Below are 22,448 nucleotides of genomic sequence, written 5' to 3'. Positions count from 1 at the left end.
TTCCCGCTTGGGTTTTCCTCATTTCCTCCAAATTTCCCGTTTTTTCCTATTTCTCTTCTTCTGTTTTCCAGAAATCAATTTCCCGATTTTTCTGCCATTAAATCCCCCGTTTGCCAAACACAACTCTTCTCAGTTCTCACTTCCGAGCTCTCTTCTCCATTCGGAAGAGAGAGAGAGAGAGAGAAGGATGCTAGGGTTAGGATTTGGTAGCAAAGCTGGTTTTTTGTAGGGTTTTGCTGAAACAGAAGGTGGGGTGTTTGGTGGAAAAGAGAGAGAGGGGGGGGGGGGGGGGGGGAGGGTGATTGTCTTTTTAGAGCTATGCAGACGGAAGCGGCGGCGGCGGCGGCGGCGGACGGGAGGCTCCGTCACCAGGGGCCGACGAGGGCGCACCTCTCCGCGTGCTCGCAGTCGCTCAACTCCGGCGGCCTCGAGCGAGCCGGCGTCAGGAAGTACGCCAACTCCGTCCAGCAGTCGCAGATCGGCACCGTCTCCCAGCTGCTCGCCGGAGGTATCGCCGGCGCCGTCAGCAAGACCTGCACCGCGCCGCTCGCCCGCCTCACCATCCTCTTCCAGGTCTGGACCTTCCTCCCTCAGTCTCTCCATTTTCTTGGGCTTTCCTCTGTTCTGTTTCTTTCGTCGGTAATGATTTTCGAATTTAGAAATCTCATCTCTAGGATGGTAAATTGTGGAAAAAATGATTTTGGTCGTGTTATTGGTGGGAGAGTGTGATATCTGTAGCTTTTGTCTTGTTACTGATCTGTATACTATCGTTTCCTTATTGATTGTTGGGCAAGTCTATTATTAGAAATAGCAAGTGTGAATTGGTAGACTTGTCATTTTAGGGAAATTATTTGGTAAGTGATCAATGGAGTGGTGAGACTGATATCGTATAATAGCATGATCAAGAATTTTCTTGCAGAAACTTTTTCCTTTTTTTTCACTCAGTATTCTTAGGAAATTTGTTTCGTCGAGAGCATATAGGAAAAAACCAGTTTTGAGTTGAGCTGAAGAAGTTCAAATGGCAGCAATCTCAAGTTGTGTCAAGTGAAATGGAGGCGCACTAGTCTTTGCTTTTCTTTTTCTTTTTCTTGTTGTGGCGATTCTGAATAAGTGTTTATTTTGATTCAGAATATTTGGAAAAAAGAGGGAAAAGGGTATGTTGGGATAGTAGCATTTACGTTTTTTTTTCCTGGTCGTGGTGATTTTAAATGCTTGTTTTGATTCGAAATATTTGGATTTTGGAAAAAGGGGAAAATATACTGGGATAGAAAGAGGAGATGCCTAGGAAGTGGGTGAGACAGTGTGTGAAGGTTGTGGATACTTGGTGTTGTTGGAATGTTGGATTTTACAATGTTGGGCATGCTTATTCTGTACCAGTTTCCAGTGATTGGAGAGTAGCTACATGGCATGGAGTATGTCGTTAGTGACCACCGGGAAGGGGCTCTGGGTGTGAGGGTGGTTGGGTGGGGGTATGTAATCCTCTTTTTGGGGGTGACATCCTGGTTTGGCAGTTAAGACAACATGGTGTGAGAACAATGGTAGCCACATGTTTTGGTCGAAACATGAGGAATCTCATAAGCAAACTCATATGACTAATCTCATGGCATTGATTTTGAGTGAGGCCTACATTCAGGTATTGTGGGGCCCATGCAATGCTGACATGTGATTGTCATGCTGACATGTGCATGCATGCATGCATGGACAGAGTGATTTTGTTGAAGTAGCAGCTATTTGCTGATCAAATGTAGATATGAAGTAAATCGGATCTTTGGGGGCTGGATTTTTGTCTTCTCTTTTCCAACTGTTGTCCCTCTATTTCCCATCTCTTTTAATTCTAGTGTGAACCTTTTTCTTTTTTGGCTTTAAAAGGAAAAAGCCAGTCTTGTTGCAACAAAGACTGTACCCCAGGCTCTCTTTCACTCATTGTCCTATTTTTTCATGATGAATGTTACCATGCACAAAACTTGTTGGTCTTTATTTGCTCAATTTTTATCTTATTTTCATAATACTGTTCATGTTTTGAAGGATAGTATGATATTTTAAAGGGGTAATTCTGTTACTTCGCCCATTAAGGGCTTGGCCAACTGTATGATTATTATGCATCATGATGTACTGACTTCATTATACCAGCTTCAAATGTTCTTGCGGAAAAGGGGGTTATTGGCAAGAACTGAGAGATAATGTTTGTGATAGGACGTGATTTTGCAATGAAATGTCTAAGATATCCATTATGCTTGATGTTGTAGCAAATACTAGGTCAAAGCAAGATCCAGATGAACTCATCAAGATATCTTGCTTTTTCATTAATCATCGCCGTCAACGAAACACATATGGTTCAGATACTTTGTTGTGTGATTGATGTCAATCCTCAACATGTACAAGTTGTAAACGCTATCATTAGCATGATGGCATCACTCAGTGATTAGGTCTGGTACCTAGTGAAAGTTGACATTGATTAATGATTATGAGGAGGGTTTCCCATAACTTCTGTAGCAGTACCTCTAGATCTATGTTAGATACACATGGCCTGATGGTGTATGTTAACTGAATTGTATGAACATGTCATTTCCTCAGGTACAAGGCATGCACTCTGATGTTGCTACTTTGAGCAAGGCCTGCATATGGCGTGAGGCTTCTCGTATTGTTTATGAAGAAGGGTTCAGAGCATTTTGGAAGGGAAATTTGGTTACGATCGTGCATCGTCTTCCGTACTCATCAATCAGCTTTTATGCATATGAGCGATACAAAAACGTCAGTAAAATTTGTTAGATTTCTTGTTTTAATAGCTTTATTCCATTTGCAACTTTAAGTTGAGAATCAGACCTTTTCTAATTGCAGTTCCTGCAGACGATTCCTGGATTGGATACACATAGAGAAAATGTGAGTGCCGACCTTTTTGTACGTCTTACAGGTGGTGGTTTAGCAGGAGTAACAGCAGCTTCTGTCACATACCCATTGGATCTTGTTAGGACACGGCTTGCTGCACAGGTGATTTGTTTGACAACCTGGATTTTGCTGTATTAGATAATTGCTTGGAGCCAACTATATGAAAATTGAATGCCTCAGCTGTCCTATTAATTAAAGTGTGTCCATGTGGTACTGTGTACTTTATTTGTTCTTTCAGGCATGAAATGCTTTAGCAATCATCATGAGTAAAACTGTACATAGCTGCAATGTTGAGTTAGAGATTCTTTTTTAGTCAATTAATGATTTCAGACTTTAGATGGTTGCTTGTTTACAAATTACTTTTTTGTGATTCCTTATCCACATCAGCTTCATTCAGGGTTTACCTTTAAGTAAAGTTAAATTATCCTCTGTTGTATTAAGCTTGAATATTGGATAGTGAGAGTAGAAAATAGTAGGTAAGTTTTTTCCCATTTGATCTTGATAAATCTAGCCAACACTCAAATGATGTCGGTAGCAAAGTTTGGTGGCGAAGCACAGCATCTGGTGCATTTGTTGCGACACCATGCTATAATGTCCCATTAGAACACGCTGCCGGGCCAATTCCTTTCTGTAAGAAAGCCATATCAGTTTGGTTCTATCTCCTAGAGAAAATTCACTTTGATAGGCGAGCTACCCACCCGGTCTAATTTGATAAAGAAGTGATTCACTTTTCTGACCCTTGTATAATGTCCAGTGGAAGAAAGAAGTTGTCAATCCGTCTACCTCTTCTTTCAGAACCTTTCTGGTTTAGCTTGGTCGGATGTTGCAGTTCTGGTTCAGAATTCCACTTGTTTCTGGGAACTTATTCTTAGGTTGTGGATTATAAGCAAAAGCAAAACTGGAGGTTGATCTGGCATAGGTCGTTATTTCAGCAAGGTAATATCGCTGGGTGGAGAGAGACAGGACACTTTTGGGGGCCATTTGATTTCCCAAAAAAATTTCGAAGAGACAAATTTATCCAATATCTTTTGCATAAGGAAACCTTTCAATTTTGTTTGATTTAAAATAGAAAGATATTCTCAAAAGCATGCATGGAGACAGATTTCTGGAGGAAAAAAACCTTGAGAATTTGCTAGGAATCGCAACAACTCTTGCACATTTGTTAACTTTCATTCATAGTTCCATTACTGCTACTTTTCTTAAGACTTAAGTTTGCATAGTTGGACAACCGTTGCATCTCATGAACATATTTTCAGCTAAATGGCTCCTATATCATCTTTTCCTGGTGATCTTCTACTACTGTTTCTCTTTCTGTTTGTGGTTGAGTCACAAAGCTAACCAGCTGTAAGAGTCAAGGATCCTCAATTGTCAAAACCAGAAAACGAGAAAAGTTCAACAGATAAACCTGATGCTTGAGGAATTTTGGCTGATAAAGCCTGAGTATTGGTTGCTTGGAGACAAACTCTTGCCTATAATTAGTGAATCAGTCACTTGACCAAGTTCTAGATCCTTGCTATCAAGGTGATCTTTTCCAGACAAGGTATCAAGCCATAAAGGTATTCATTGATAAGCTCTTAATTGTAAGAAAAAGTCTGTTAATGTATTTTACTTTCACTTCTAAGAAATACATCAGCTACATAATTAAAAGCAACAAAGAATGTCTGGATGTTGAGCCTCACCTATGTACCTGGCTCACCTCCACATACATGAGCATCACCTAGAATCGTGAACCAAAGAATTGTTAAAAATGTGAAAAATAATAATAACCATTTAAAATGGTTTTTATTGTAAACATAGATTTTTCATTTACAATGGTTGTATGAAAAAAGAAATCTTTTTATAGTTGGAAAAAAACTGCAAATCAGAAATCTTGAGAAAGAGGAAAGAAGAACTTCAACCATGCAAAAAAAGAAAAGAAAAAAACATTGAGCCCATGAAAATAACTTGATGGAACTGAGGGTGGGTCAGAACACTGTGCTTTTTTTTACTTTTTTTCTCCTAAATCGTGAGTTTGACGGGTATAATTTTTTTTTCTTTTCTTTTTATCCCTTTCCCCTCCTGATTCTTGCAGTTTTATTGAAATTATTTTTGTGGGAGAAATCCTTTGGATTTTTCTATTTCACTCTATATGGTGATAGCGTGCAAGAGAGTGAGAAGCTATGTCACAGGGACTCTTCAACTAGGTGCCGCACCCACGTCGCACCCGCACCCGATGCGGTCAACTTGACCCTGGGTGCAGTCAACGCACCCAAGGTCATTTATGTCCAACTTTTGGACTTTATATATATATATATATATATATATATATTTAATTTTTTATATTTTTGCCGCACCCCCACACCCAAGTTTTTTGAAAGTGCTGCACCCCCGCACCTGCACCCGCACCCATGTGACATAGGTGAGAAGACCATTCATTCAATTAGCTATTTGCATGCCATGTGATATGTATTATTTCTTAGGGCTTATAGATTATGTTTGATAACAGAATAATTGACTACGTCTACAACCTGGCAGACAAATGTAATCTATTACAGAGGGATATCGCATGCGCTTTGCACCATTTGCAGAGATGAGGGTGTTAGAGGCCTGTATAAAGGTTTAGGTGCTACTCTTCTGGTATGCTACTCTTTTTCTTCTTCTTTTTTGTATTCAATCTTCTCTCTGTTGTGCTCTGGTGACTTGTATGAGTTGTGATTTATAGATTGGTTTTTCATGATACAGGGGGTGGGTCCCAATATAGCCATTAGCTTTTGTGTTTATGAAACTCTGAGATCTTCTTGGCAATTGCAAAGGTACCTAATCCTTTTCTGTAGGTCAACTCTGTGCATGTTTCACATTTTGTGATAGTTCTCTTGTATTATTATATTTTGACTTATTGTGTTCACAATAGGCCAAACGATTCTCCCATGCTTGTCAGCCTAGCTTGTGGAAGTCTCTCTGGCATATCTGCCTCAACAGGTATTCAGGAATAATTCTGGAATGATAATTCATTTAGTTCTTATGCATTCTATTTTCTTTTTTCATTTATTGTTTCAGCAATTTGAGCTACCTCTTTTAAGTAGGTTGTCTCTGCCTTGCATTTATATTCGGTAATTGGATTGTTGGAATCATCATGTCATTGGCTTGGTTTTTTACCCTTTTAACTATAGGCATCTATATGCGTGTCCATATTGCTCCTAATCTCATTGTGTTGTAGTTTCCTGAAGTAATGCCAGTCCTGTTTTAGCTTCTGTTTTAGCCTTAGGGGAAAAATAGTGCACATAGCAGCAGCCCTTCAATAAGAATGGACTATCATGAGCATGCACTTCTCATAAAGCTGAATGATGTGGTTCTTATTGCATATTTTTCTCTACTTCTGGATCATTTGTGGTGTTTGGCATCAATGAAATTTGCCTGCATATGTGCCTGAATCGGTTAGACATTTGCTCATAAAGCAGAGCTAGCATTACTGGACCCAGAAAGATCTGGCTGCAGAACAAAGAAAAGGAGATTTTTGAAGTTGCTGTTAGTGGCACCGATTTTCATAATGTTATTAATTTGGAAAGTTAAAGATTGTGCATTATTTTTCTTATCCATGTTGTCTTGGTTTAAAAGTTAGCTATAGTCTATCGCTCTTGCATTGTCTTCTTTAGCCAGAAAAGGAACATTTTTTTCTCCTTGGAATGCTGAAGCTTCCTTGTGTATGATTTCCAGCAACATTCCCTCTGGATCTGGTGAGACGGCGGAAGCAGTTAGAAGGGGCCGGAGGTCGAGCTCGTATTTATAATACAGGGATTTTTGGAACTTTCGCACATATAGTTCGCACTGAAGGATTGCGTGGATTGTACAGGGGAATTCTTCCCGAATACTACAAGGTTGTCCCCAGCGTTGGCATAGTCTTCATGACATATGAGACCATGAAGATGCTTCTGTCTGGTGATCCTGAAGAATAACCCCCATTGGATCACCTGTATACTCATGCATTGAAGTCTGCCTCTGCCACCATCGCTGTGTTCACAATCTGGTACAAGTTCTTGATAGTTAGAAGAGTTTTTATTGCATCGAGAGAAACCATGGTAGTAAGTTTTGTAATTGCTGCCATGAAAAGGCACATTTTCTCTTGTATAGATCCAACTATTGTTTTGAGTCGGCAAGTGTATCAATAGGCTATATTGGTGTTCATCTCTCCCCAATTTATCATTCATTCTTCAGCATCTTGTCTTCAGTTTCTCCTTGCCCTCACTATCTTAACCCTGTTCTGTGATGAAAGTACTAAGACATCGTTTTGTATCCACTTTGATAGTTAACTGGAAAGAAAATTCTGGATGAAGATTTCCCGATGCATTTTGCAAGTTTATAATATTGGCAACACATGCAGTTAAATATCAGACTACGTAGACCACCCTACCTTGTGTTTTGTATACTTTTGCATTGCGTTACATTGATAACTTGTGCCTTCATGGGGTTAATTGTGAGATATGCAAAATAGTTGTTGGAAAGTGAGGGCATCCCACATTAGTGATAATTGTCGTTGTCCTCTTAATCCACCATACAAAATAACAGCATACTTTCATGATTAAATCATGCAAAAGAAGCAAGCTTTGATAAGTTAAAACATATACAATTAATAATCTTCACCATCAACTTAACCCATGATGAGTTAAACCATATAAAAATTAATCAGCATTTTCATCAACCTAATCCATGATGAGTTAGAACATATAAAACTAATCATCTTCATCAACTTAACCCAGTCATATGAACCCTCCACGTTAGCATCATGCAAAACAAGCACGTTTGGGCGAGAGCATCCTTAAAAGGCTGAAGAGTTAGTGTCCACCCAATAAAATCCCCTTTTGGGTTTTTTTTTTCTCGCTAAAGTACGTTTGATTGCATATACAGCAGTGTCTGTCATCCACGCAATGCATGGGGCCCACGCAAATGCAGGACACACAGATGGGTGGGACATTGCGTCCCGTGCATCCCTTTGGGACACGTTTTGGTGTCTAGGGGAGTTGCGCCCTCCCCTCTGGAATAGGGGAGAACATGACACCCATGGACGCTTGAAAAACAAACCCAAAAAGGTGACATTGGGTGTCCTTGTCTAGGGCTGTCTGTAGATAGGACAGGACAAGACAAAACATAGTGTCCAAGATGTGCCACATTGACCGCAGCCTTGTTTCAATGTCTATAATGTAAAACTCAATGAGGACAGTATCCCATCGACTTCAGCCTCGAAGGCAAGAGATAACTTTTGATGTCCAACTTGCATGCTTTAAGCTGACCCACCTAACTACATGTGCAGAGTCCCTATGGGAAAGGTCCTCTTCTGGGTTGAAAATCTAAAAACCATGGAGTGTGCAAGTGATTGATTGTTGACACGGGGTATATTCTCCCATTAGAAAAGAAAAGATTATAAACAATTTCAAATCCACTCACTTGTTTTTTTCTCTTTTCCTGTCTCAATCCATAATATATGAATACCTTCATAGCAATAAATTAATGTTTGGAGATCCAGTTACAAACAAATCTGCTGGGATACTTACCTTCAAAAAAACAATGAGGCACCAATCCAGCACTAGGCTTTTTGTCATTAGTTAAGCAACCAACATGGCTTAGTAATATCATACTCCACTTACACTGGAAAATTTCCTGTCATGTGAATGTGGTTGAGAGTCCCACGCAGCCCATACCGGTTCACAGCTCTATTAGCAGCTCTGAATCCTTCTCCATAGGCTGTTGAACTGTCATGTGCTATCTGATGCATGAAGAAGTTGCCTAGCTTCTTCTCTATGTCATTTTTGCCTGCTTTCTTTGAGGAAGAAAATGATGAGAACGAGGAGAATGCACCTGATGATGTTGATGGCATACTACTTGAGCCTGCCATGACTTCTGATTCAAGCCACATATGTGAAAGCACTTGACATATTCCTTCTTCAACCTCTGGGCTTAAATTGCGGTAGCCTGCACTATCAAGAAGTTCAAAATGTACCATATTGTATGACCACAGACAAAGGTCAGAGAGAGAGAAAGAGGTGGGGGTGCATTCAAGTTATCAAACATAAACCAGAAAACATCTTACCCTTAAGGCGCAGCCACCCGTGCATCAACTCATGAGCTAAAATAGAGCCTGTGAGCAACCTGCATGAATAAATAAGTGATGCAATTGCACATCCCAAAAAAAACAGAGGCACATTTTCCACATAGAACTCTTATAAGTTTAAGCTTGAACCCAAAATTATTAAATGCTAGTGCCTGCTTGGCCAAGTCAGACCAGACTCTGTCACCTTACCTAGCCCTGGCCGCCTGGCCAAGGCTAGGCACCAGGATCCAGCCTAGTTGATCCGGGCTAGCAACTATGATCTACTGGGTAAGACTTTGCTTAGTGCTTCATTTGTAAACTATGAAACCATGGTTTCTAAGCACGGGGATTAATGATTGTTAAGGTTCAGAAAGGGGGCATTTGCGTTTGTTCTTGACAGATAGTAGATCTGGACAAAACGAATATATCATCTAAAAAAATAACTCTACAGATGGTTTGGTTTATATTTTGTCTCACAGATATGACATTCTTTGTGATAGTTGATAAGCATGATATACATGAATCGTTACAGTATGATTTGTTATGCTTATTTGAGCATATTGTTGTGAATAAGTGCATGCATATGCATGTGGGTAGGGCGCTATGTGCATAGTTATGTGGGTTTTGTTATGTATTTATGTCTACACTGTTTATTATTACCTAGTCATGCAAGTATGCCTTTATTTACATTATCATAGTGTACAAAAACCATGACTAGGCCTCACTGTGATGTAGCAAAATGTGCTGAAGGCCTCACTGAGTCGACCTAGCCATCACTGGCAATTAGGAAGGTGGACCTTGCTGTGCGAGGTTTTAGGCATCCTACATGTTTTTTCTCTGCAGTACAGGCAAGCCAGTGAACCAGGAAAGGGCTAATTCTTTGCACTTCTAATTTACAAAGCAATCATGAGCTTAAAAGTAGATTGATACCATACCATTATCATGAACTTTAAGCTTAGGTTGAAACCATAAAGGTTGTAGGCTCGTAGCCCTTGATATACAACTTATAGAACCAAGCATTGTCTAGGTTAGGCAGGACATGCAAGACCCATCAGCTAAGCCACACAGTGCTTTAGACAACCTACATGCACCATTGCCCAGAAATTTTGTTTAGTAGTTCCAGCAGTATATGAAACAACAAAAACTTGGACATATTGAGTTTTCAGATTAATGTTAATTCATGTTACTTAGAGACCTTGATGGTCACCAATTAAGCTTTTGGACCATATGCTTCTGAGTGTTAGTGTACATTTAGGTAGTTCTTTAACCAAGTACCGTTTAACTGTTCCGGTTATATTCAGCCATTGTGCAAGGATGTCATATTGCTATAATTTGACAAATGACAGATATTACTCAAAAAAAAAAACTCATCTTACATGTAAGAGAAATTTGGAAAAATGGCATTGAAGTGCAGACATATCAATCAAGCTTTCTGAGAACAAAAATATATTAGCTATGGTGATTAGTGGAAGTTTTAGCATAAGATAATAATCTTCAAGAAACTATGATCAAACTTAAATTCAAGAGAATATGATCAAGCTTAAAAGCTCGCAATTTCATTCTAATTCGGAGGGAAGCCAATCAAAGCAATTTTTAGGTTTTTGTGAGATTTTTCGAAATATAAAAGCCATAAGACTGGAAATGGACAACTGCTAAGACCTGATTATTTCTCTATGTGATAGGAGCCGTCTTTCAAGTAACATAATGGGAATCCACCATAGAATGAGCTTTTCACACAGGTTCGCAAGATAAACCAATAATCATTGCATGAGAAAGAAACTACCTTGGAAGACCATAAAGAATGAGAATGGCTGTCACTTCACATCTTCGAGTCAATTTCTGTGGTTGAGTTTTCATATCTATAATTCGATGCCCTCCAATTTTTGGCTTCTTAAATATCTAGAGAAGAAAAGATTAATGCTAAGCACAGTAATGAGAATTGGAATTGACATTCTGAGATAAGAATCAAATATAAAAATAGAAATTTCAAAGGTGGTATAAGTTAAAACATCTCATACAGTGCTGATTGTTTGCTCCTCGGAAAGGCATAGACCCCTTGTCTCGGGCATGTGATGATGTCCCTGGGTGCACAATATTTGGATTTATAACAATACGAGAAGTAATTCAAAAAGGAAACATAAATCCAAAATAATTTTTGAACCTTCTCGCCTTCCATAGCATCATTGAGAGCCTGCCTTTCAACTAGAAGCATGGGAATTTGTTGATCCAGTTTCATGTTCATCCCTTCATAATAATCCCTGATAGAATGGTAAAGTGGTTGGCACTCACCAGTATCCATTACAGCAGTTTCCAAACACTCAAGGCATAAACTGCGCCCATCTTCCAAAGAAATAAATCTTGTATTCCTTGACTATGTGGCAAATTTACGTGTCAGTATCATAAAATTGAAGACAATTCATGAAAGCAATCATATGCAAATAAAAAGGAACTCATGCAAATAAACAAACAAAGTAAAGGATAAAAGTTGAATACCTCCATCCGCTCACAACTACAACAGCGAGGTGTATTGTCATGCTCATGTGAAGGACAATATTTCTGGCCCCAGAAAGGATGGGCCCTATACTCAATTAAACCCGCTCTGTTTGTTGGAATCTGTATGAAGGTGATGCAAGAAAATGTAATATGTAATCAATCACATTTTATAGTTGAAATTTGAAGAGAACTGTAACTCATCTTTGTCCGAATGAGAACATCTCAAACATAACTCATGCAGAGGTCAAGATTCATTTCAGTAGTCAAGACAACACTCCAATCATTTCAAAGTTAATAGAAAATGCGTAAAAATAAACTCTGCTAATTTGACTGTAATGAAGCACTGAACTTGCGAAAGCCTAAATTTCTTCTACAATAAATTATATTAAATGAAGGGAAGTAAGCATTCAATTTATGGCAATTTTGCACTGCAATGAATATTCTAATCAAGATAAAGAACACAAGATGATTATTTTGCCAAAAAAAATGCAAAAAATCATGTTAAATTATCAAGTATGGCATGCTAAAAAAGTGAAACTTGCAACGCTAGTAGCAACCACTAATATTACCAAAATATACTTATGAGAATGGCTACAAAACTTAGCTTCAGTTACCAAAAGCTCATGCTGACAGGACATGTAGCTTGTAATTTTTAGTAGCAGTTGTTAAATGTTGTATGCTTCCTCCTTTCAGTTTACTATCAACAAGAACATCTAATATTCTTTTTCTTTTTCCTTATAATTTGCTGCATTGACCTTTTACTCTATTTATTTATTCTTCTGTCTTGTATCACCCTTCTGTATATGAATGCATAACTAATGGGTAAAGGCATGCAACTCCCAAAAATCTATCCCAGACAAGCCGGGCCATGGGCAGGGGCTGCCCATTCTTTTGCAAGGGACAAACCACCAGCCCGGTTTTATTTATTATTATTATTTTTTTTTACAGGACCAGCTCTGACCCATCAATGGGTCAAGCCAATGTTGTCAATATCGGCCTGTATCGGCCGATACTTATCGTATTGGCAGAAAATAGATACGATACTAACTTGAATCGGCTAATTTTTAATAAATGTAAAAACATGATTATAATTAATTTTTTAATATTATTTTAATAGTTTTAACGTGTGTCACGTTCTGATTGACACAAATATTTTTTAGCCGATTCAAAACAATTCACTTGAGAATCGGTATCGACCGATTCACCTGAATCTTTGGCCAAACGATTCAGGGACAATACTGATACTGACAACATCGGGTCAAACTGGCCCCCAAGAACCAGTACAGGCCCTGACCATCACCTACCTAATTTGTTATTGTAAAATGTAAAATTAGTGAATAGTGATTTTTGTTTGAATTTAAGGTGTTGATACCAATTTTCGTGTTTTGCATCTAATAAACGTATATTAAACTAGTTATATATTTATATAAACAAAATCCTGTTTTAGATTATATGATCAGCTTTTTAAAGACAAAAAAGTTTATTTCGTTGACACCAATATGATATCAGATCAGTTTTACTTTTGAGTTCTAAAGAACTTAATCCACATCATAAATGTTTCCTAGACATTTCTCACATCACACTCCACATGAACCTAAAGAGCCTTTATTTTTTGTCTTTTGCTTCCTGTATGGCTTCTCCATTCAGCCTAGAAGCCTCACACTTTAAGAACAATCTTGGTATTGTATCTTTATGTATTCTTCTTATTGTAGTTTAGATTCCCAGCAAGATCATGCCTTTCTGTGGTTTCCATTCACTGTTCTAAACTTTCGCTAGAAAAAAAATACCTATCATCAAACTTCACATTATATACACTCCTGATTCCTGAGTGCAATGTTTAGGACAAGTAGCCATGTGAAACTTTTATTACAAATTCTAGATTGAAGCGGTTTAAAAGGATAGTTTACTTAATCAAAGTCGAGCTATCTTCCTTTTTATCCAACTACATTTGCTTTTGATGCTTGTGGCTCATATCCTTTTTCTTTTTCAGGTTGTTGTCCACATGCTTATATTTCTCTCTGAAAGAGTAGTGGTTCCAAGACCGCCAATTGTTAATCAAAAGCAGCCTAAAGTTGCAGAACACTTGGTGAAAATCATGTTGTGTTCTGGTACACACACATGCCATAAAACCAGGCATCATAACCAACTGCGTAAACCAACCAACTAATCACCCCTTTGCATATACACATTCCACTGATTTTATTTCTTATGATATGCTAACACAGATTTTCAAGCTTTACTTCTGACCATAGGGCCATACTACATCAATCCTTGGACTGATGTAGATCATGCTACCATGTATGCTGAAATAGCAACAATAATCATTTGGAAACAGTTTCTAAGCAGTACTAATTTGAAAAGTAAGCATCTTATTCTATCATTTAAACCAGTTGGAACTTCAGGGTAAATGAAATGATAATAACAGGATATGTTGATTACACTTACAAAGTGGTGACAGACATCACATTTGGGATGATGCAACTCCTTATAACAATGTTTATGATATGGATCACAACCTGACAAAGAAAACTGTGAAAAGGAATTTCCTCATTAAAGCAAATCCTCTTGAAAGACCTCATTGATGCTAATTGTGGTGTAAACATTACTGACGTAGCCATATATGACTCCACCACTGAATGGTACACTATTAATTAACAACAAAGACAAATATATATATATATATATATATGGAGTAGAGCGTAGGTGCTTGAACATTAGGTGCTTGTGATACATGCGTGATGGGTTTTTCAGGGTTTTTTCATTTTATTTTTAAATTCCGACCGTACAGATGTGATCTATGTACTTGATTTTAATGGGATCAGCTATTGAAGTGTTTGATTCAGACACATGGGTGGGTTTTCATAAGGTTCGAAAAATCAATGGTCCAAAATCTTTGTAAACTTTTGAGGCTCCAAATATCATTTTTTTTCATCGAAAACACATGATCCAAGTATGGATTCCTCGTAAATCGACCATGCCCAACACATTTATGGGGTCTAAACTGCAAAAAAAAAACACCAGAAGAGCAGAAAACCCCATCAAGCACATATCACAAGCACCTAATGTTCAAGCACCTACGCTCTACTCTGTGTATATGTATGTATGTATATATTATAGAGATACAATACCTCAGACTCAGTGATTGGCTGATCACAAGCATGGCAACGGAAGCAGTTAGGATGCCAAAAAGCTCCCATGCAGCTTAAGTAGCGACCAGAAAATATTTCATGCTGACAGCCACCACAAATTCTGCTAAAAGATAGCAATATTACTAAAGACACCGCAACATACATAATTCCCAAAATAGAATTAAAAATATGCCTTTTATAAATTAATTTGTGGTATTTTAAAAGTTTCTAAGGGAAAAGGATTTGGTGAAGTTGTTAAAGGGTAAAGCATGTTATGCCACTCAAGTGAATCATATATTAAGTTAGACATTCTCTTATTGGTGAATGTAGTTACTAGGCAAATCAAAAATATAAAATACAAAAATACAAAAAGACTGGTGTGCCCCTAATGGGCACAGCCTATTGCATGACAGTGAAATGACTAAAATACCCCTAATGGGTATTACCTATTACAACATTGTAATATATATACAACTTAACATACTCTAGGTATACCTATTAGATTAGTAAATATATTTATCGTATATTTTAAGTTAGATTAGGTTTTTTGGTCATTATCAAAATGACTAAATATTTTATTTATGTTTTTGTTTTTTTCTTAGTCATTTTTTAATGACCAACTAGTTGTGTTTTGTAAATAGACATTAGAATTTGTTTTAATGGCTAGTTTGAATAGTCAAACTAGCTGTTGGGATTTGCTTTAACAACTAGTTTGACTAGTCAAACTAGCCGTTAGGACTAGCTCTAATGGCTAGTTTGACTCAGTTCCATCTTCCTCTACTATATATTGTTCATCCTTTTGTTGTATAGGTGAGAGGGGATGGATGTACATATGATGTGTGTTTGAGTGTTTTGCAGTGTGGTTCATTTGTAATTTTTGTTTATTTTGTTATTAATAAAAATTATTTATTTCATTTCTTGGTGTTCTTGTGAATATATAAATATGTTGTTTCCTTTTTTGGTTAAATAAATTATGTTTGTGCTTTAGTTCCTTTTTTTGTTTAACTTTCAGTTGTATCTCGGGTTTCATGCCACTTCATGACAATGACCACCATAGAATGTGGATGAATAAGCCAGGGAACAGTTCAGAACTTAAGGCACCACTGAACTTCCTCTTATTTACCCCATTATTAGATGGAAATCTCTTTTACAAATGTCAGCCATTGCCTAGCTTATGGAGCATGTATGATTTTTTTTCTGTATATGAAGATGAAAAAGGTAGAACTTGTTATGAACTGCACTGAAAGATACATGGTGGGAAAAAGATGAGCTTTGAAAAGTAACCTATATCCTGGATGAAGAAACTGCATAGGAGGATATGGTGGATAAGAAGACTTGTCCATGCTTTCTTGAATGGCCCTGGCAAGATCGTCATCACTATGAGCTTCAGGCCTGTATTCTGAATAAATTTTAATAACCATTACTAATGTATATTAAGTACTTGTTAATGCAAAAAAAATGGTTTACATAAAAATATAGAATTTTTAAAGGTTTTCATGACAATTTTGCCAACATGAAAAGCAAGGAAATTAGTAGTGCTGCAAGATTAATCAATAATAAAATAGTGCTAGTTGTTCAGTGCTCACTATTACGTTTCCTGAACTCTTCATCCAGCGAAAGTGCAATTGCATGGTCTAGCTCCTCATTCTCAGTTCTAGATCGTCCCTCCTGACCAAAATACAAACCAAGGTCCAAAGAATCCAAGGGGAGAAAATAACATCTTAAACATTAAATCCACTCTAAAAGTATGAAGATGATCAACTGCAGGAAACTGTTGCTTGCAAACACTTCCAATATGTTACACCTCAAGTTCTGGTTTGCCTGGATGATCCTTGAAACAAGCAACCAATCTCTCAAAGACTAATTTTTTACAGAAGGTACTGGATATTTATGGTTACAACAGTTTTCAGGCACAGAACCTTAGATCGTCTGTATAAAATCTCTAGATGTGCCTTAAAATGGACCAGGTACAAGTCACAGCAGGAAGGTCACAGTGCATAACTATATCAAAGTATGCATTTACAAATAGAAAGAAGACAGGTTACAACTTACCAAAGAATTCACTGGGGCATGCCAAGATACATTCTCGTCCCCTGCAGCCCTAGGACATCGACCATTTGTATTCCTGTGATTTGACCCCTTGAATATCTTGCTAAGCCACCTTAGTAGTCGAGACCGCTTAGGAATGCAAGGTGGATTACTGTGGCCTAAATTATACACACAAATAGGAAAAGGAGAATGGTTAGCAGGAATAATGCAATTAACCTAGTTGCATGTGCAAAGTGTAAAAAAAAAACATATATTTCAGTTAATCTCCAACAACACAATCCAAATGCCTTCACATATAAGAGATTTCACTACAGGAAGACAGAGAAAATGGTTTAGAAAACAAGATAAGATGGAGATGTTTTCACAATAAGTTCATCCACAAGTCAATACAGTTTATGGATCATATGCACATAACTTTACGCACAAACAAGCAAGTACGTGTGTATGAAAAAAAAAACCACCTATAGGGTTGCATTGCACTTGTACTTTATCTAAGTTGGACAGACAAAATAAATACCTGATCACCTTTTGCAGTTCGTACTTGGTAGTAATGCATGCAAGGATTGGGGGGAAACATATATAGACAAATGATCTCAACAATTGGAAAATGACAAGCTTTTAGCATGGAAAAGCTATTGATTTCTCAAGAACAATATGCATGAAACCACCATTAAATTGGCAATTAGTTTAAGATAAGGTTAAGATAGGTAGGATCAAGGTTTAGAAAGGCTTGAGTTAGAGCAAGGCATAAGACTGAAGGTGTTTTGAGGCCTCAAAATAAAAAACTTTTTAATCAAGTTTTCAAATAATTTGATACTTCAAATACTCAAGACACAATAAATGCACAGTGTTTATAAGCTTTACACCACAAAAGAAGTGCAATAAATGCACAGTGTTTATGAGCTTTACACCACAAAAGAAGTGCAATAAATGCACAGTGTTTATAAGCTTAAGGAGACAACTCCTTACTGTAATACATACCTTCATTGGGCTCACATAGCCCTTATTTATAAGCACTTAAAGAGACGTTGGGCTATTCCCAAGGGCTCTTATTAGAGACGTTGGGAATCAGCCCAACGTCTACCTTTTAAACTGTGTACAACAGTCAGTGGCTGATGGTTGTACACTGTACTGTGTACAGAAATATTACATAAAAGAACAAAAATAAGAAATGAAAAAAATTACAAAAATAAGAAAAAATAAAAAGGAGGAATTACAATCATATTCAAAACATGAATATGCGTAAAATATAGAAATGACTAAAATACCCCTACAGCTAAAGAAATATATATTTTTTATATATAAAAATATATATATATATATATAAATATATATATATATATATATATGTATATGTATATGTATCTTCTTTTATATATAGAAAATACATTGCCTTATGAATTACAATTTAACACATATAACAAATTGAACACTCCTAAGAGCATTTTTAGGACTTAAAGTGATTATCTCAATTCTTTTAATTTTCCAAATTATGATTAGGTTTATAAAATGGAAAAAATCATTAGGGCATTCTTATCAATTTGGAGGCCAGACATAATTTACCAAAAATGCAAACTAAAAAGGCCTCAAAACGAAAACACCCCACATTGCAAATGGGTAAAAATCTTTATTCATATGCCATCAATAATAATTAAAAGGATAAGAACCTTTTAGTTGATCCAAAAATATTAAAAGCCAATATCATGATCTATTAAAAGAGATGAGACTAACAAATCTGTTTTTCTGAAGGAGATGAGACTAACAATTCATTCATATGTCATGTAATACTTAAAAGAAAAATACTTTATCATTTACAATAAAAATAGAGATGTTAGTATAGCTGTGCAAAAGGATGGGTTTTAGCCTATTCAGAACTTCAGTAAAGAGGATAACCATACTGATCGGAACTCTTTAGGATTTCTTATTTTATTGGGAAAAAAAATCCATGTATTTATGTCTTTTCATCTAATTCATAAAGGACAATAAACAACCAATAATCACTCTCGGGTTCTTTTTTCCTTTTTCTTAAATTGAAGCCTTATTAAGAGAGGATATACCTCCTGGTGGCACATGCCTTGAAGCAATGCACTTGCCTATTAGCACCGTTGCCTAAGAGGTGAGGCTGATTAAGAATGCCTTCCCTTGAGCCATACACCTCATGCCTCAAGAGCATCTTTTTAAAACAGTAGGGAAGGGCTACTGCCCCATCCTATAATGTTAAATACAACCAGGGCTTAGGATGACTATTAGCTAACAATAGAATTTCTATAGCAGTACAACAGTCTGGCCTAGAAGAGATTAAACCAATGGATGTTAAGTTTAGGAATGCAAAATTTTAAAGGGCAAAAAATTAAAGTATGCAATGATCATGAATCATGCTCCTCTAAGGGCCTCACAGTCACCAATGGCTCATGACACAAATAGAACCAAGAAATTATCAATCTGCAACCAGCCATTCAGCACCAAGCAAATGGGAAATAGTGTCCTCGTGCAATTTGACATAGAAAAGCATGCACATATATTGTCATAAACTAGTTACAATCTACTGGAAAACAAAACAGAAATGTTTTTGCACGTAGTTGTTCATTTTATGAATCCATAAAAACCTATAGAAAAAGCAAGGACTTTGTTGCACAAAGAGGAGTTGGGTGGAGTCCCAGAATTATGAACTACACATAGGGATGTCAACGGGTCGGATGTAGGCATTACCAAATCTGACAATCAGATCTGACCTAATTGGATTTGGATTCGGATTCATATTCGGGGTCAGATGGAAATTTTTTAAACTGAATGCAGATCCGACTAGTCTAAAGCCTGAAATTTACACTTAGCTGGATTCAGATCTTAGTCGGATTCGGATTTCAATGCAAAATTAATATCAAATCCGAATCTGATTAATCAGATTAGGATTCGGGTTGCATCCGACCTGTTGACATCCCTAACCACACAAGTTCTTTCACAATAACCCATGGGGTCAATGCCAATTCCATAAGTATGCAATGATCATGAATTGTGCTCCTTTGAAGGCCTCAAAGTCACCAATAGCTCATGACCCAAAGTGATCTACAATCAACACTTCATGATCCCATGATCCAAGCAAATATGAGTGTCCCCATGCAATTTGACATGGAAAACCATGCATGAATATTGCAATAAACTAGTTATGTTCTACTGGAAAACAAAACAGAAATGGGTTTTTGTGTAGTCTTGACTTTATGAATCAGAAGGCCTAAAAAGAATGCAAGGACTTTATTACACAAAAAGAAGTAGTATGGAGCTCCCAGAATTATAAACTACACAAGTTCTTTAACAATTTTGTGTAATGATGGTATTTGGAAATGAAATAATCAAATGATGTCAGTGAACAGAGATAATTCAAAATTTTAAATCATTCCAAAGGTAAGGTCCAATCATCAAGTACCATGAGGAACATTCATTTTGTTCTCTTCTTTCGGTCTACAAAGGAACTTATCAAAAGATACAGTACGTTGACATAAAATCAAAGTTATGAACAGAAATTCTGCAAGAATTTAGATCAGATAGTGACGTGAATATCTATTGCTAGTGCATTTCCCAATAGCCATTGATGAACAAAGTTCACATGTTGGAGAATGGGTCAAGGATTACGACAAGTATCCTTAAACGTACCTAGTTCACGCTTAAAGATGTAACCGAGGCATGCCCAAGAATGGCAATGTACCACTTTGGATGTGAGATCATGGTAGAGAATGGTGAAACTTGCATATAGCTTCCATCAATCCCACTTATTTGTCTTCTTTGAGGATGGAGACTCCTACCCAGCTCAATTCTCCTCCCATCTTTGATTTACCTTTTTCTTCCCTAAAACACTGCACAGTCTCTGTTTTTTCCTTTCAAAAGAAAAACAAAAAGCGATAGTTCTCTCCATCGTTCCTTAGTATCTTTGGCTTCTATTATTCTCTTCATGACAATTTCACTGTCAAGATAATCGACCACAAATCAGACTATCATAACCCACATGAGTCACCATGTACCAACGTCTATGCAACCGCCCGCCACCTTAAAATTTCATGTAGATGACAAAAACCATCTCAAAATCCTCTGCTACTATCAATCCCAACACATGCAGTTCATATTCAAGAAGGGTATTCTTTACAAAAATTTATCTGCCCAACTCAAAATTTTGCAGTTGAAACAACCAACGATCAAATGATTCCATAAAGGTCCTATTGATTGCAGACCTTACAAGCATGCACAATCATCTTGCAAATATTGGTCGTCCTGAATCTCTTCCTGGTCATCACCAAAAGGCGATACAACAACTGTCTCCTTAATTATGGGTTTTACCAATTCTATTTCACATCACCAAAGACAACATAATTCTACACAAAATACTCAAATTTCTTGAGCCCAAATCTTGCTCTTCTTTCAAATACGAATAGGTGAAAACAGTAACGAACTTGAAGAAGAGATTATAAATAATCCGCGATTAATCAACAACATAATCCCTTAATCACAGTACATCTTAAAATAAATAAGAGAGAGAGGTCTCACCGGAAACGCATGGCTGCATGAGATGATTGACACCGGAAGCTGCCATTCTCGACAGAAATTAGCTTCACCGGCTGTCTGGCAACGGCGACGGAGACAAATCGAAAGAATTCTTTATGACATACGCTTCGGACGATGAATCGGAAAGGGTGAGATCGATCGAGGGACGAAGGGTGTCGGTTGGGAGGAATTCCAAATATGCACAACTCTGTGTCGGAGGGAGACAAGAGAAGAGAGACAGGGGAAGAGGAGGAGGGGACGGGACCATGAGGGGCCCAAGAAGAGATAAAAAAGGAAGGGAATATTGAAGATGGAGTGGGAAAAGCAAGAGATTCTTGCTCCGGAGGCATTCTCCAATCGCTGGACTCCTAGAGAGAGAGAGATGCTGATTCTTAATGTCGTAGAAAAAGAGAGGGCGAGGTTGGGTTTGGGGTGGGCGGGAAGTTTCTCTCTCCAGCCAAGTTTTTTGAAAGCGAGAATCAACCCAATCGGGCTGGACAACAACGGTGCTCTCTCTCTCTCTCTCTTCCAATTCAAAATGACAGCAACGTACTTTCTCTCTCTACAGAATTGTTTTCTTATTCTCTCTCTAAAAAGGAATTGTTTTCCTGTTCTCTCTCTCTCTCTCTCTCAAAATCTTGTCCACCCAATAGTATTTTCCTAATCAAAATGGCAAATGGCAACACTGGTGAATTTTCTCTTTCAAATGTAACTTTGACGAAATTGAGAAAGTAATGACCTCACCGACATCTTGTCAAACTTATTTGATTCGGTGATCGACATTACAGTAAAAGTCACTTTTTTCCGCAACTTGACAAAGGCGAATTCTCGAGCGATCCTTAAAGATAGGGGAATTTTTCCAATAACCACCAAGCTTTTATTAGAATTAATTAATATATCCTCAAGGTTTTCTCATTTTTTCAAGTGCCGTTAAATCTTCTGATGTCAGCTAGGCAAATATTCCAGTGACGAAACTACCAAGTCTGCCATTAAACTTTTATAACTTTTAAAAGTATAAAAAATCTTGGCATTATATCAGCTTTTGAAAATCCACCAATATTTATTAATAAGTTTACTTTACAAAAATGACTAAAACTCTTTTTTTTTCGGATAATCCAAGGAAAAAATCCCATCATCAACCATGCATTGGTTGGCCTTCTGTTAGTAAAACCCTTGAGGTCCACCCTACCCACTTGGGAGTACAATCAGCTTCCACCTTGCGGCAAAGGACAACCCCTGTGAGGCTTCAAACTCATGGAGTCCCATCAAACTAATGCACATTTTGCTTCTAACCAAACCGA

The 22,448-nt window shown here is 37.4% G+C and overlaps 2 protein-coding genes across 3 annotated transcripts; one reads left to right on the top strand and one right to left on the bottom strand.

Moving 5' to 3' along the window:
• The first annotated feature begins 289 nt into the window (after positions 1-289).
• LOC149839919 (uncharacterized) lies at positions 290-7,056 on the top strand. The gene is made up of 7 exons (XM_090002908.1): positions 290-573; positions 2,575-2,751; positions 2,839-2,988; positions 5,401-5,502; positions 5,608-5,678; positions 5,777-5,844; positions 6,580-7,056. Exons 1-7 carry the CDS (start codon positions 319-321, stop codon positions 6,816-6,818), a joined length of 1,062 nt encoding a protein of 353 aa, XP_089859034.1. The 5' UTR covers positions 290-318; the 3' UTR covers positions 6,819-7,056.
• Positions 3,007-21,412, bottom strand: LOC149839918 (LIM domain-containing protein HDR3-like). Of its 2 annotated transcripts, XM_090002907.1 has the most exons (13): positions 21,151-21,412; positions 16,621-16,775; positions 16,155-16,236; positions 15,853-15,967; positions 14,569-14,689; positions 13,886-13,969; positions 11,441-11,560; positions 11,109-11,318; positions 10,966-11,028; positions 10,731-10,846; positions 8,948-9,006; positions 8,505-8,829; positions 3,007-4,603 (listed from the first exon to the last, which is right to left on the bottom strand). In XM_090002907.1, exons 1-13 carry the CDS (start codon positions 21,194-21,196, stop codon positions 4,600-4,602), a joined length of 1,500 nt encoding a protein of 499 aa, XP_089859033.1. In that variant the 5' UTR covers positions 21,197-21,412; the 3' UTR covers positions 3,007-4,599. The 2 variants fall into 2 exon arrangements, with proteins under 2 accessions (XP_089859033.1, XP_089859031.1); XM_090002905.1 differs by lacking the exon at positions 3,007-4,603 and having other exon boundaries at positions 8,342-8,829; positions 21,151-21,408.
• Between the last annotated feature and the right edge of the window lie 1,036 nt (positions 21,413-22,448).

This window comes from Nuphar pumila, chromosome 4 (assembly GCF_984573655.1).
Source record: "Nuphar pumila chromosome 4, dmNupPumi1.hap1.1, whole genome shotgun sequence".
NCBI lineage: Eukaryota > Viridiplantae > Streptophyta > Magnoliopsida > Nymphaeales > Nymphaeaceae > Nuphar > Nuphar pumila.
The sequence above is the reverse complement of the archived record's forward strand: the minus strand, read 5'-3'. Positions and strand labels throughout refer to the sequence as shown.